The sequence below is a fragment of the Piliocolobus tephrosceles genome, chromosome 16, assembly GCF_002776525.5.
Source record: "Piliocolobus tephrosceles isolate RC106 chromosome 16, ASM277652v3, whole genome shotgun sequence".
Taxonomy (NCBI): Eukaryota; Metazoa; Chordata; class Mammalia; order Primates; family Cercopithecidae; genus Piliocolobus; species Piliocolobus tephrosceles.
In genome coordinates this window covers 76,600,392-76,616,304 of record NC_045449.1, presented here as the reverse complement: position 1 = coordinate 76,616,304, position 15,913 = coordinate 76,600,392, and the positions used below count along the sequence as shown (strand labels likewise).

Here is a 15,913-nt window from a genome sequence, read left to right as displayed (position 1 = left end):
AAAAAAAAAAAAAAAAAAAAAAAGAAGAAGAAGAAGAAGAAGATGACATCCAGACGCTGGGTCTGGGTCTGGGTCTGGCAACACTAGAAGTGGAAAGACAATGGATGGAAGCACACCTTCTCTCTCCACCCAGCCATGCCATCAACCAACTGCAAAACTCCATTCCTTGTTCCTCAGACCCGTGACAGTCCAGAAAGTTCACCTCCTACAAAAACCTAAGTCTCACTCTGTCACCCAGGCTGGAGTACAGTGGTGTAATCTCGGCTCACTGCAACCTCCGCTCCCTGGTTCAAGCGATTCTCCTGCCTCAGCCTCCTCACTAGCTGAGACTACAGGCATGCGCCACTGCGTCCGGCTAATTTTGTATTTTTAGTAGAGATGGGGTTTCACCATGTTGGTCATGCTGGTCTCCAACTCCCGACCTCAAGTGATCCACCCGCCTCGGCCTCCCAAAGTGCTGGGATTACAGCCGTGAGTCACCACCCCCAGCCAAAATGTGTTACTTGAAGGAAAAAAACCAGAACAGGATGCATAGCACCAGCTACTCTTTAAGAGGTATGTGTGCGCACACGAAAGGCTGACCCTTAGCGCCTCCCACACAGATCTCAACACCACAGGGGGCAAGGAAACCCAAGCAAAAAGCAGCTCAAAGACGGAGTGGTGAAACCGGGCTGTGAAGCCAAGGTGTATAGTCCCCACCCATGCTGCCTCTCAACGTGGTGAATATTGCTACCTTCCTCTTTCCCAGGTTAATTGTCAGGAACATGCGTTTTATTTGTAGGTAGAAAAAGAAAAATTTTAATCAGTGTGAAATACATCAAAAATAAAGACAACAAGAAACCACACCCCTTACACTAAAGTAAGAAAACCAAGCCTCAGTGTCCCCATCTGTAAACCGGAGATGACCACAGATGCCCTCCTTAGCTGCCATGAGGATTAAATGATGGCCCATGTGAAACACCTGACCCTGCATGACTATTATCAGAAAGACATGTGCTCAGATGTAAACTAAAACTACTGTAAACTAAAAACACATGAGGAGCAAATGCTGTTTCTTTCGCAGAGAGGAAGAAAGTAGCTCAGACACCTCTCCCCCCAGTCCCCAGCCTAGAGTGACATCTGGAACTCAAGCCACTATCACAGGTCAGCTAAAACCAATCAGCCAGGCCCTGCAAGCGAGTAAGACAGGGACACTTGGCCCTTTATCCTGGCAAAGCACATGCATGTGTCAGCCGTACACCAAGGCCTCTGTGGTCATCTGTAATTGAAAGATCAAAATCAGCAGCTTCTATTCTTACCAAGGTGTGGGTCCAACAGATGAGGCTGCTCCTGGTATTTGTCCATTATTACTAAAAACAAACATAACATGAAAATTAACCATCACTAGGCCAAACATACCCATGAGCCTGAGAAACCCCGTTTTCCCTTGCTAATTTCCACAGAGCAGCTCCACCTCTTTCCCAGTTCTCAAGAGCACACCTCCCTCCCCTCTCACTGAGGGAGGCCACACAGGCCACCTGGAGGGAATGCCCCACCTCCCTCTAGCCTTTTGAGGGCCATGGCCCAGCCTCGTGCACTTCACTTGCTTGGCACACCGTTCCTCTTTTCCCACTTCCTCTATACTCTTCCTAAGATTCTCCTCCTCGCCTATTCCTTCCTTCACTCTCCCCTGCCTCTGCCAGCGGTTAAGGGCCAAGCTCAAGGCTGTCTTTGTGAGACACACATCCCTGGCATTCCTCTCACATTTCCCTGCCAAACATGCCTGTAAACTGAAAACAAAATTCTGAGCCCCCCAGCCATCTAACAGACCCCTCCTCTTGGCCAAGGGCATTCCAAACTTAACCCAAAAAACTTGTTCAGGCCTCATGATGGGAAGCGAGGGGGGGATCCGCACAGGCCTCATTATACCCTCCTCCGGCTGGAATTCAGGCACAGCTGATCAGTATTAGCATTAAAACTTAAGTAGTAACAAATTGTAATTAAATCTTAAGTAGCAATAAGACAGCAAATTCCAGCCTGATTCTAGTATACCATCACATGACAGCAGGCCCCGAAGGAAATCAAAATATTTTTCCCTAAAATACATTTGACATATTTTGAAATGGCCCTAATAAGTTGTCTCTTGTGGGGAAAAGCTACATTCTGTAAAGAATCCCTTCCGTTTCTAGGTCTTTTCCCTGATCCAGCAGAAAATTAACCAAGTCTGGTACCTTTTTAGTCTGATAAAAAGCATTTACAATCTATTCTCTCTGAAACCAGCTAACTGGAACCTTCACCTGCATAAGAAGAACCTTGGTCTCCACAATTTATCTTAATCTAGACAATCCCTTCTATGGATTCCAGGTCTTTGGATAAACTCTTTCAACCAATCACCAATCGTGAAATATTTGAATCCACCAATGACCTGGACGCACTCCCACCCAAGATGTCCCGCCTTTCCTAACTAGACCAATGTACATCTTACAGGTATTGATTGATGTCTCATGTCTCCCTAGACCGTATAAAACTAAGCTGCAGCCTGACTTCCTTGGGGACATGTGACCTCCTGAGGCTGCCTCACGGGCACATCCTTAACCTCAACTGATTGAGACTTGTCTCAGATTTTTGGTGAACATATCCAGGCACTGCTCCCTTCCACACAGCTGCCAGCTCTTCAAACCCATGACTCAACTTCCCAGACCCTGAGCCACCTAGTTGGCCTCCTCTCAGCAGCTGAAACTGCTTCTGTCCAATCTGGCAGCTCCCATCTCCACATGTGAACACACCCACTGCTTCCCAGCAAAACTGCCTTTGCAAAAGTTAGATCAGTGAGGAAATTACGGCAATGCGGGAGATATGATCCAGCCAACCCCCTCATGCCTTTAGTCTTCAAGCTTAAGTTACCTTTGGGAGACATTTAGCTGATAGCTTAAATGCTAAGAGCCCTTCCCCAAAACTCAACTGCCTTTGTAAAGTTAGTTAAGAGGCTACCAGGCTAGGAGGAGGGGAGCCTGAATTCCGTTAAGGTGTAACATAATCCAACCGTTATTCTTGAGATCACAAGACATGCGAGTTCCCCAATTACTCCTGCAGACCACATCACCATTGCAGAACCTGAGTCTGGCCTTTAAAGATGTCTGTTCAGATTGTTTCCAAGTCCCACACCTACACTAACATCCTCCGACCTATGATAGCTCCACCTGGACCCGCCCACTGCTCCTGGGGCCCCAACCAGAAGCGATTCAGCACATCAGGGAGGATCATTTCCGACTCCCCTATGACTGTATGCCCCTAACCAATCAGCCACCCGCATCCTTTCCCCCAGATTACCTCTAAAAAACCCTAACCCTCAAATTCTCAGGGAAACTGATTTGAGTAATAATAAAACTCCAGCTGGGTGTGGTGGCTCACTTTGGGAGGCTGAGGCGGATGGATCACGAGGTCAGGAGATCAGACCATCCTGGCTAACACGGTGAAACCCGTTTCTACTAAAAATACAAAAAAATTAGGCGGGCGTGGTCGCACGCACCTGTAGTCCCAGCTACTCGGGAGGCTGAGGCAGGAGAATGGCGTAAACCCGGGAGGCGGAGCTTGCAGTGAGCTGAGATCTGGCCACTGCACTCCAGCCTGGGGAACAGAGCCAGACTCCGTCTCAAAAAAAAAAAAAAGAAAGAAAGAAAAAGGGAAAAAAGAAAGAACCCATTGGGCTCTTACACCAGGAACCAGAAATCTGGCTTCACTGGTTCCTGGATGAGGGTCCCCCACCCTCAGAGCAGTTCCGCACAGAGGTATCGTTATTCGCCCCAGCTTACAGCCGAAGAAGCGGGCAATGAAGCATCAGGTCCAAGTGACAGGGCCAGAATTCACAGGCAGGAGCATCTGACGCCGTAGCCCGCACTCCCGCGCCAAGGGCCCCCACCCTGCCTGACTCCTAAAATCACAGTGCTGTCATTCCGAAACGAGGAAGGCCAAATAACGCAGAAGTTCTTCTTACTCAAAGGGTCTACAAAGATGATTTTACTGAATTACAAAACCCTATGTAACTATTTACGAGATCCTAAGGACTTGTTTAGAAATAATCCATTATAGACAGCGGTAAAGGTGGGTCTGAATTCGGAGAATTGAGATTCATTGAATGGCCTCTACGGGGTACCCACACCGCGCCCCGCCTGCAGCGGCACGGACCCGGCCAGCCAGCCCGCTCTGTCCACCGCGTCCACGGAACCGGCAGGCTGCTGCCCTCCCCACCCAAGGCGCCCTTTGTTTGCAGCAGGTTTGTTCCCCGCGTTCCCCCTCTCATTCCCTATCCCCCTGTCCACACGGCATTCACAGGAGGCAGGCACTGCAGGGCCGACCGGCCGTCCGGAGGGGTCTGGCCCGAGTCTCCCCGGCCCGGGCACCTCCTCCAGTGACGGAGACCGGGGCGGGAGGGCTTCTGCACCCCGCCTCCCGGGAAGGCCGCAGAGACTTCACCCCGCGCGAGCAGGCGCTCCGCGGGCCACGGTCCCCCCAAGGAAGGTGCGCGTCTGCCCCGTGCACCGAACCCCGCGCCGGGGTGGCCCTCTCCCGCCTGGAAAGGCCGCGCCCCACCACGGCCCGCGGGACCGCGCACCGGCAGCCCTCGCAGAGCGGCCGGCGCCGTCGGGCTGCGGTCCCCGCCCGGGAAAGTGCACCCAGAGCGCCGAGCCCGGGCTGGGGGAGAAAGCGGGCGCGCGGCACCGCCCACGCACCGCGGAACCGCTCCAGGGCCACCTCGCGCGCCACGCCGCCGCCGTGCACCTCCCACAGGCGGCCCAGCAGCGCCCGGGTCTCCGCGCTCTCGCCGAACGCTTCCAGCGCCGCGCGAAAGACCAGTGTCTCCTCCTCCGCCTCCTCCTCGGGGCCGCCCGCGGCCGGCTGGTCGCTCAACGCCATCTCGGCTGTCTGGGGACCGCGCCCCGCCTCACGGACCCGCAGCTCCGACTCCGCTAGAGCGCCGAGGATGAGAGATGAGGGATGAAAAGGAGGCGCCCGCTGAGGCGGCAACCGACGCTGGCCCCGCCCCGCGACCTTCGACCCCGCTCGCCGGCCTCGCTACGGAACGCGCCGGCTGCCAAAATACCGCGCGCTGGACGGCGCCGTGCACGTGAGGACGCGAGCGTGCAAAAGAGCGCGCCGCGGAAAGACACGGGGCGCGAATGGAGGCGGGACCGCTCGGCGGAGCCTGAGCACGCGGTGGGCAGGGCGGGACAGGGGGTGGGGCCTGAGACGCGGTGGGCCGGGCAGCGGGGTGGAGCCGGTGCCAGCGGACAGCGGGGCGGGGCCTGACCAGGCGGTGGGCGGGAAGGGGGCGGGGCTGTGGGTGGGGCCGGGGGTGCCGGGGCGGGGCCTGAGCACGCGTGGGCAGGGGGCGGGGCTGGCGCGACTGGGGCGGGGCCCGGGCACGCGTGGGCGGGAGGGGCGGGGCTTGCGGTGGGACCGGAGAAGGTGGGCGGGGCCTCAACACGCCGGGGGCAGGGGGCGGGTATGCGCGGTGGAACCGCGGGAAGGTAGAGCGGGGCGGGGCCTGAGCACGCGTGGCCCGGGAGGGGCGGGGCCTGAGCACGCGCTGGGGCGCGAGGCGGGCCCAGGGACCCACCCCTCAGAGCCGACCTGACTCCCACTCCCGCAGCGTTGGGACCGGCGGATCCCACGGGGGCGCTGCGCCGACTTTGGTCTTGGCCACCGGGTCCGCGTGCGTTTCCCCTGAATCGCCGCAAACACGTCCGCGCTCAGCTGGCCGTGCGTCTGGCCCTGAAAAGCTCCCCCACGCGCGGAGGAAGGAGGCGCAGGACGCCAGCCGAGGCCCGCTGCGGGCTTTATTGGTCCCCAGGATCTGGGAGGGGTCAGGGGGAAGGGGGGCGGGTCGGGAGGGACGGGGACAAAGGGACGGGGACGGGGGGCAGGGACGGGGTGACGGAACCGGGGGGTCGGAGACGGGGGGACAGGGGCAGGGGGAAGGGGGGCAGGGGCATGAGCAGGGGCAGGGGCCGCTACTTGAGCAGCCTCCGCATGGTGCCCAGCGAAGGGCTCCTGTACTCCCGCCCGAAGTGGTTCCAGTGGTTCAGGTAGTTGAACAACTGGTAGAGCAGCAGCCGCTGGTCGAAGCCCGGAGCCTTGGGGATCTTCCGGTGGTAGGCGGTGAAGAAGGATCTGGGGAACCCCCCAAACATCAAGGCGATTGCCAGTTCAAACTCCGAATGGCCATAGAAGGAAGCCGGGTCGTAAATAATGGGCCCCACGTCGTCCTCAGCCACGTTTCCCGACCAGAGATCCCCGTGGAGCAACGCGGGGACAATCTCTAAGCCACAAAACAGATCCGGGATCTTCACCTACAAGAGCAACGGCTGCAGTTACCGCTGGCCTCGGGGCGCCCCGGCCTCGTCACCTCCTTCTTGGAAATAAGGCAAAGCCCCCTCGCGAGCTGCTCTGGTGTCCAGCCCCAGCACTGCCTGCGAGCCCAGAAATAGGGGCCACCTGACTTCAGAGGAGTCCAGCTTTGTCTCACTTAGGATTTCCTCCTAACTTAGGTCTAGAAGCTCCACACAGTGGAGAAACTCCGGGGTTGCAATTTTAATCAAGCTGCAGAATAGGAAGCAGTGTTGCGCTACCTTCGCAAACTCTCTCCACTTTTATTTCACTGCACATGCATGTCTGCAGGTTTTGTTTTTTCTTTGAGATGAAGTCTCGCTCTGTCACCCAGGCTGGAGTGCAGTGGCGCCATCTCCACTCACTGCAACCTCCGCCTCCCGGATTCAAGTGATTCTCCTGCCTCAGCCTCCTGACTAGCTGAGATTACAGGCGCCCGCCACCACGCCCGGCCAATTTTTGTATTTTTAGTAGAGATAGGGTTTCACCATATTGGCCAGTCTGGTCTTGAAATCCTGACCTCAGGTAATCCAGTCACCTCGGCCTCCCAAAGTGCTAAGATTACAGGCGTGAGCCACTGTACCCAGCCTAGTTTCTTCATTAATGAGTTAAAGCCTCTTTGACGCATACTCACTCTGGATTGACATGCACATCCTTTTTTAACATTTTGAGAGTTATATTTTGATTTTTTTTTTTTTTTCTTTTCGAGACAGGATCTCGCTCTGTCGTCCAGGCTGGAGTGCAACGGTGCAATCTCCACTCACTGCAGCCTCCACCTCCCGGGTTCAAGCAATTATCCTGCCTCAGCCTCCCGAGTAGCTGGGATTACAGGCATGCACCACCATGCACGGTTAATTTTTGCTTTTTTTTTTTTTGAGATGGAGTCTTGCTCTGTCACCCGGGCTGGAGTGCAGTGGCCGGATCTCGGCTCACTACAAGCTCTGCCTCCTGGGTTTACGCCATTCTCCTGCCTCAGCCTCCCGAGTAGCTGGGACTATAGGCGCCCACCACCTCGCCCGGCTAGTTTTTTTGTATTTTTTAGTAGAGACGGGGTTTCACCGTGTTAGCCAGGATGGTCTCGATCTCCTGACCTCGTGATCCGCCCGTCTCGGCCTCCCAAAGTGCTGGGATTACAGGCTTGAGCCACCGCGCCCAGCCAATTTTTGCATTTTTAGTGGAGATGGGGTTTCACCATGTTGGCCAGGCTGGTCTCAAACTCCTGACCTCAAGTGATCCATGCCCACCTAGGCCTCCCAAAGTGCTGCGATTACAGGCGTGAGCCATCGCGCCTGGCCGAGAGTTATGTTTTGAAAGTGGCCACTCTGGAGCATCTGGCACCTACATCTTCCCATGGGAGAGGAACAGGATGGAGTGGACAAGTGTTACTGATAGTAAGAAAAGTGATCATGGTAAACGCCACCATTTACAAGCACCTGTGTTTCACATGAGGCAAGTCAGGTTAAATACCTGGGAACCTAGCAATGGAGAGGAGCGCTAGGAGCCAAGTGTGTCTTCACTTCTCACCCCTTTCGGATTCCCTGTCAGGGGAACCCCCTGCCCCTGCCCCCCTTCCTCCCTGATGTGTCCCTGACTTGACCCGCTGCGCTCCAGAGCTCAGTGTTCCGGGCTCCAGCTCAGTTTTACGGAGGACCCCGCCCAAACGCAGTGGGACCAGGAGAGAACCAGCTCTTTCCCAGAGAAGTGACTGCCGTGCCCACCTGTAGCCGGGACCAGAGTTCTCGTGCCTCTCGGTCAGCATAGTCCTTCTCAATGAGGTCCAGCTGCGCCTGGAGCCGGTGCCGGGCGAAAAAGGTGGGCCAGTCATCCTGCCACTCATTCACCTGCGCAACAAGGGAAAAGAGGCCAGTGTTGCAATTCGGAGCCAAGTGCTGCTAACCTAGAGGGACCATAAAAAACACAGCAAAGAGAGCTAGTAAGCCAACGAAGGAGGTAAGACAGAAACATAAAATACTTGACCCAGAAGAAGGCAGGTAAAGAGGGAACAAAGGGCAGATGAGACAGACAAAAAATCCCAGATGACAGACTCAAACCTAACCATATGACTAAGCACGTTAAATACAAATGTCAAAAATAAATACTCTAGGAAAATGACAGATTGGCAGGTTGGAAAAATAAAGCAAATCCAACAGTAAGTTATGTGCAAAAAGACATTATTATAAAAAAAAAAAAAAAAAACTTAAAAGGATGGAAAAGATACACCATGCTAACACTCGTCAAAAGAAAGGTGGAGGCTGGGCGCGGTGGCTCACGCCTGTAATCCCAGCACTTTGGGAGGCCAAGGCAGGTGGATCCCTTGAGCCCAGGAGTTAAAGACCAGCCTGGGCAACACGGGGGAAATGCCATCTCTTCTAAAAATACAAAAGTAGCCGGATGTGGTGGCGTGTGCCTGTAATCCCAGCTACTCAGGAGGCTGAGGCAGGAGAATCGCTTGAACCTGGAGGCGGAGGTTGCAATGAGCCAAGATCACTCAACTAGCTGGGCGTGGTGGTGCACGCCTGTAGTCCCAGCTACTAAGGAGGCTGAGGGAGGAGAATGGCTTGAAACCAGGAAGCAGAGGTTGCAGTGAGCCGAGATTGTGCCACTGCACTCCAGCCTGGCGACAGAGCAAGACTCCGTCTCAGAAAAACAAAACAAAACAAACAATAGGAAAATTTATGGGAAATCCTCAAATATTTGAAAACTAACACACTTCTAAAATCTGTGTAAGGAAGACTTCAAAAGGGAAATGAGAAAGTGTTGTCAATTGAATGAAAGCAAAAACACAACTTATAATTTGTGAGATGCCACTAAAGCAGTACTTGGGGGAAATGTATAGCACTAAACGTCTGTGTTAGCAAAGATCTCACAGTAATGACCTCAGCTTCTACCTTAACCAACCAGAAAAAGAAGAGCACATTAAACCTAATGTAAGCAGAGGCCAGGCACAGTGGCTCATGCCTGTAATCCCAGCACTTTGGGAGGCCGAGGCAGGTGGATCACGAGGTCAGGAGTTCGAGACCATCCTGGCCAATATGGTGAAATCCCATCTCTACTAAAAAGACAAAAATTAGCCCGGCGTGGTGGCAGGCGCCTGTAGTCTCAGCTGCTTGGGAGACTGAGATAGGAGAATTGCTTGAACCCGGGAGGCAGGGGTTGCAGTTAGCCGAGATCGCACCACTGCACTCCAGCCTGCTCAACAGAGCAAGACTCCATCTCAACAACAAAAAAAGGATAATAAGGAATTATTTTTTTCTGAGACCAAGTTTTGTTCTTGTTGCCCAGGTTGGAGTACAAATGGCATGATCTCGGCTCACTGCAACCTCTTCGCCTCCCAGGTTCAAGCGATTCTCCTCCCTCAGCCTTTCAAGTAGCTGGGATTACAGGTGCCCGCCACCATGCCTGGCTAACTTTTTGGTATTTTTAGTAGAGATGGGGTTTTACCATGTTGGCCAGGCTGGTCTTGAACTCCTGACCTCAAGTGATCTGCCTGCCTCGGCCTCCCAAAGTGCTGGGATTACAGGTGTGAGCCACCGTGCCTGGCCTCTGAAGGACACTTGCAGGAAAATAAACTAGGAGACACTATTTGCAAATCATGTATCTGGTAAAAGACTTATATCCTAAATATACAAAGAACTCTCAAAACTCAATAAGAAAAACCCCTATTCACAAATTGGGCAGAATAATTGAACACATGGTTCACCAAAGAAGGTATTTTGTCAGCAAACAGGCACACGAGTAGATGCCCCACATCTTTAGTCATTATGGAAATGCAAAGTAGAGCCTCAGTGAGATAATATTTCACGCCCACTAGGATGGCTGTAATTTAAAACAGAAAATCTCAAGTGTTGACAAGGATGTGGAGGAACTGGAACTCTCATATGCTGCTGGTGGGACTGTAACAGGGCGCAACCACTTTGGAAAAGAGTGTGGTAGTTTGTTAAAGAGCTAAATATGGACCTACCACAGGACACAGTCCTTCCCCTCCTAGGTATTTACCCAAGGTAAGTGGAAGCATTTGTCCAGACCAGGATTTGTACACAAAGGTTCACAGCAGCTTTATGTGTATAAGCAAAAACTGGAAATGACCCAGAAATCCATCCAGGTGTGAAGGGATAAACAGGCTGTGTTAGATCCATACAGTGGAATGGACTTTTGACACATGCAACATGGATGCGTATCAGGGATGAAGAGCAAAGGATTTTAGACTTGAATAAATATCAGAATGATTATGCTGAGTGAGAGAAGGCAGATAGAAAGAAGGCATACCACATGACTCTATTTATATTAAATTCCACAAGATGCAAACTAATCTACAGTGACAATACCGATGAATGGTTGCCCAGGGGCAGGGAAGGGCACGAGGAGACTTTTGGCGGGTAATCAGTATACTCACCTTGACTGTGGTAAGAGGTTCACAGGTACAAACATGTCAAAATGTACCAAATTATACGTCTTAAATGGGTGCAATTTATGTCAGTTATACCTCAGTAGAGAAAAATACGAAGTTGATTTTATACAAAGGGTTATTTTGTAAAACTCCTTTGGGGAGGACCGCCCTCATCAGTGGCTCCCACCAAGACTCTCCCTGCACATGCGTGCTGTGGTGACTCGGCCCCTGGGCTCACCCCCTGGTGCTCTGTGCACCTCAAGAGAAGGATGGAAAGGCCCCTCCCCACAGCCTGGCTGTCAGATCCCCAGCTCAGAGGTGCACCGTGCAGCCTCCCGTCACTTCCCATTTGCCTGCCCAAGCTCCCAGCGTCTGAGCTCTGTCCTCTTTCCAGAAGACAACCAGGCTTAGTGTTGGGAGCAGGAGACCAGCATGGGCTCGCCCAGTCCCACCACCTGAACAGAGGGGCTGTGATCCTCCACGCTGCCCAGGGAAGGGCCACCTGGGTACACAGCTGGTTCCAAAGACCAGGCCTCCCCTGACAGAGGGGCCATGCCGTGGTCAGGGCCTGTGCTATGAAGCCAGTCCGAGAGTCGAAGACCGGCTGCCCCACCGACAAGCTCCACAGACCCCGGTGTGAACTCTGCACATCACTTTCCTCATCTATACAACGGATCAATGACATTATCTGTCTGGTTACCTGCTGGGGCAAGTGGGTGAGTTGAGTCTGATGAAGCGCTTAGAACGGTGCCTGTACGGGGCCGTGTCCAGAGCATGGGGCAAGCACCGCAGCCGACCCTGCGGGCAGCCTGGGCGGGCCTTAGTGCCCAGGTGTCCGAGGAGCCCACCGCTCAGCACTGCCCCCGAGTGGCTGCAGCACACACTCCCCCAGGACCCATTCAGCCCTCCCAAGGAGTGGGAAGCCTCTGCAACCTGGTGCTGTCCGAGGCATGACGTGCAGGAAGCTGCGCAGGTGTCCTCCCTGGCCCCTCGCCCTTCCTAGCCAGGCTGCACCTGATCTGAGGTGGGTTCTTTGATCCTGGAGTCTGAGGGGCATTGAGGGCCTCCCTGTGCTCCAAACAGACCAGCCCCCTTCTTGTCTGCTTCGGGGGCTTTGGGTAAGATTTCACTTCGTTTCTTTGAAACACTACCCTGCTGGGCCAGCCAAGTCCTGTAGACCCAGCCACTTGCAACCCTTGACCTCAGCATCCACAGCAGGACCACAGGCTGCGCCCAGCCGTGCTCACCCGGACGATGAAGAGGGTGCTGCTCACTGGCTCCGAACAGGTGTGTGACCCCAGGGGAGCCAGCTGTGGCTGAGATCTCGGGGGCCTTGGTAAACCTGGTAAGCTCCATGTGCAGTTGTCACGAGCCCAGCTGTGAGGACTGCCTGTGGGCTGGGAACCCTAAATCTGCTTGGGCGTCATGAGGATCCTGCCCCAAGTGACCTCCAGCTGGGAGACTCGCCCTCCACCTGCGCCAGGGAGAGCTTGGCCATTGTCCGCAGGGACCCAACTAGTCAGGACGGGCTTCGACCAGGAGACAGACTGGAAAGTATTCTCTCTTCAAGAAGCAGTGACTCGGAACTCGCTCCTATATAATGGGTGTGTGTTCCTAACAAAACCAAAATATGGTCCAATAATGGCTGCTTTGAGGGAAGCACAGAGCACTTGGGCTGTCCAAAGCCTTCTCTGGAACTTCACAGATTCCAAAGATGATGTTCAAGAAGCCCCAGTATTATTCAGCCATAAAAAGGAATACTCAGGCCGGGCGCGGTGGCTCACGCCTGTAAACCCAGCACTTTGGGAGGCCGAGGCGGGCGGATCATGAGGTCAGGAGTTCGAGACCATCCTGGCTAACACAGTGAAACCCCGTCTCTACTAAAAATACAAAAAATTAGCCAGGCGTGGTGGCGGGCGCCTGTCGTCCCAGCTACTTGGGAGGCTGAGGCAGGAGAATGGCATAAACCCAGGAGGCAGAGCTTGCAGTGAGCAGAGATCGTGCCACTGCACTCCAGTCTGGGCAACAGAGCAAGACTCCATCTCAAAAAAAAAAAAAAAGGAATACATAAAGAAACATGTGGTCTAGCCATATAATGGAATATCATTCAGCCATAAAAGAATAACATTCTAACACCTGCCACAACATGGAAGAGCCGTGAAACATGATGCTGAGTGAAAGAAGCCAGACACAAAAGGTCACATATTCTGTGATTCCAGTCATATGAAATATCCAGAATAGGCCAATTCAAAGAGAGAGAAGGTACATTAGAGGCTGCCAGGGACCAGGGAAGGGGAAAATGGGGAGTGACTGCTAATGGATTCTGCTCGAGACCATCCTGGCTAACACGATGAAACCCCGTGTCTACTAAAAAATACAAAGAAACTAGCCAGGCGCGGTGGCAGGTGCCTGTAGTCCCAGCTACTCGGGAGGCTGAGGCAGGAGAATGGCGTAAACCTGGGAGGCGGAGCTTGCAGTGAGCCGAGATCTGGCCACTGCACTCCAGTCTGGGCAACACAGCGAGACTCCGTCTCAAAAAAAAAAAAAACACACAAAGAAAATGTTCTGGAGTTAAACAGCAGTGATGGCTGCACACCATTGTGAATGTACTAAAACCAATTAATTCTAATCCTTTAAAATGGTGGATCTTATGTGAATTATATCTCAATTGTATCTACATAAATAATAATTTGTAAAGGCTTCAGGAGAGGAGCTGAGTAATGAGGACTTAATCCCTGACTTTGCACGCTACCCATCACGCAGTCTCCAGTCCCTCATACTCATCAGGAGCCTTGTGCAACACAACCTTTGCACTTGAGGCCCCCTCTGCTTCGAATGCTGATCTGCCTGCCCCAGCACGTCACATGAGCCTGCCCAGCTCAGCTCAGTGACCCTTGGTATCTGCTCTCCCCTTTCCAGGTTTCACAGCTTGTCCTCTGCTTTCAGAAATCAGGTAGTCAATCTTGCTGGTGCCTGGGGGACTGGCATTCTGTCACGTATAAAGAGTGGGTAACCAGCATTAGGGTATCAGGGAACACCCTCACCCAGGCACTCACCTGCGGGATGAAGCCGCAGCACGTCACCGTGTGGAAGCCGAACTTGTTCACATACCGAGGCTCAGCACCCTCACCTCTTCGGCCTGTTGACAGAGATCCTTGACCTGAAGGAGCTGTTTGTCTTTCTCTTAGATGCCAGACCTCAGCAGAGCATCAGTATACGCCTGGGCTACGCATGCTAGAATATGGGTGGTCTGAGGATGTACTACATACAATAGCAATTAGTCAATATATGGATCTGCCAGGACAGTCCTACCTCAAGCACACTGGACAGCAGGGCTGGGTATAAAAGGGGTTATTATTACCTCAAGCACACCAGAAAGGAGGGCTGGGTATAAAAGGGATCATGTGCCAATTCTACTAGCTTGTCAGCTACATCAAAATTCTTATTTAATAATCTCATTTTCATAATGTAGTGTAAAGAGAGATGGATATAACTCGGCCTACTGTCGAAATGCCACCAAGAAGTACCATGAGCACCAATCTAAGGTAGACAGTGTGGCTGGGTCAAGGGTACCAAAAAGCAATCTGAACATACCCACTCTGTTCTCCTCCTCCTTCAACTTCTCCCTGAGTTTCTGGTTGTAAAGGTGCAAATCTGCCATCTGCTCTCCAAGTTTTGATGCTTGACTAAGGAAAGAAGAAATGCAGCTCATTAAAACAACAAATGATAAATAACACCACCCAGTTTGTTTGTTCCATTTTTGAGAAATGTTTTAAATACACGAAAAACTACTTTCCACTCTTTAAACAGTAAAAAGTAAACACCAGGAGATGACTCTTTCTTTTCCTTTTTCTTTCTTTTCTGGGGCCGGGCCTTGCTCTGTCATCCAGGCTGGAGTGCAGTGGCACAATCATGGCTCACTGCAGCCTTGACTTCTAGGTCTCAAGCAATCTTCCCACCTCAGCCTCACAACTAAGTGGGACCACATGCCTGTGCCACCATTCCTGGCTTTTTTTTTTTTTTTTTTTTTTTAAGAGATGGGGTCTCCTCCTGCCTTGGCTTTCCAAAATACTGGGATTACAGGTGTCAACCACCATGCCTAGCACTGGCAATGACCCTTTCCAGAAAATAAAATCATGTAATCACCAAGAGGAATTAACCAAGTGAGCTTCAACAGAAGTCTTGGGAGGTACCAGGAATTCAGGGAGGAGTGCTGAAAAAGTAATGATAAGTGAAAATGCAGGGCCAGGCACAGGGGCACAGTGGCTCCAGCCTACAATCCCAGCACTCTGGGAGGCTGAGGTGGGAGGACTGCATGAGGCCATGAGCTGAAGACCAGCCTGGGCAACACAGTGAGATCCCATCTCTACAAGAAATTTAAAAATTAAAACAAAAATCAGCTACAAATGTTTTTGTGAAAACCAATGTAAATCACAAATAGGAAAAAGACTGGAGACCAGGCATGGTGGCTCATGCCTCTAATCCCAGCACTTTGGGAGGCCAAGGCGGGCAGATCATGAGGTCAGGATTTCAAGACCATCCTGGCCAATATGGTGAAACCCCATCTCTACTAAAAATACAAAAATTAGCCTGGCGTGGTGGCAGGCACCTGTAGTCCCAGCTACTTAGCAGGCTGAGGCAGAAGAATCACTAGAACCCAGGAGGCAGAGCTTGCAGTGAGCCTAGACTGCATCACTGCACTCCAGCCTGGATGACAGAGTAAGAATCTGTCTTTTTTTTTTTTTTTTTGAGACGGAGTCTCGCTCTGTTGCCCAAACTGGAGTGCAGTGGCCGGATCTCAGCTCACTGCAAGCTCCGCCTTTCGGGTTCACGCCATTCTCCTGCCTCAGCCTCCCAAGTAATTGGGACTCCAGGCACCCACCACCTCGCCTGGAAAGTTTGGTTTTTTTTTTTTTTTTTGTGAGGCGGAGTCTTGCTCTGTCGCCCGGACTGGAGTGCAGTGGCCAGATCTCAGCTCACTGCAAGCTCCGCCTCCAGGGTTCATGCCATTCTCCTGCCTCAGCCTCCCGAGTAGCTGGGACTACAGGCGCCCGCCACCTCGCCCGGCTAGTTTTTTGTATTCTTTAGTAGAGACGGGGTTTCACCGTGTTAACCAGGATGGTCTCGATCTCCTGACCTCGTGATCCACCCGTCTCGGCC

General features: G+C 52.7%; 2 protein-coding genes across 2 annotated transcripts in view; both read right to left on the bottom strand.

Moving 5' to 3' along the window:
- The window catches only part of TBCD (tubulin folding cofactor D), a 180,027-nt gene extending 174,915 nt beyond the window's left edge, over positions 1–5,112 (bottom strand). The window contains exons 1-2 of the mRNA XM_023194085.3: positions 4,710–5,112; positions 1,299–1,349 (exon numbers count right to left, since the gene is read on the bottom strand). Coding sequence (XP_023049853.2) covers positions 1,299–1,349; positions 4,710–4,893 — 235 coding nt within the window. The 5' untranslated portion in view covers positions 4,894–5,112. The remainder of the gene's footprint in view (positions 1–1,298; positions 1,350–4,709) is intronic.
- A 691-nt stretch (positions 5,113–5,803) lies between these two features.
- FN3K (fructosamine 3 kinase) overlaps positions 5,804–15,913 on the bottom strand; it is a 34,486-nt gene continuing 24,376 nt past the window's right edge. The window contains exons 3-6 of the mRNA XM_023194114.1: positions 14,348–14,439; positions 13,810–13,892; positions 8,085–8,207; positions 5,804–6,329 (exon numbers count right to left, since the gene is read on the bottom strand). Coding sequence (XP_023049882.1) covers positions 5,991–6,329; positions 8,085–8,207; positions 13,810–13,892; positions 14,348–14,439 — 637 coding nt within the window. The 3' untranslated portion in view covers positions 5,804–5,990. The remainder of the gene's footprint in view (positions 6,330–8,084; positions 8,208–13,809; positions 13,893–14,347; positions 14,440–15,913) is intronic.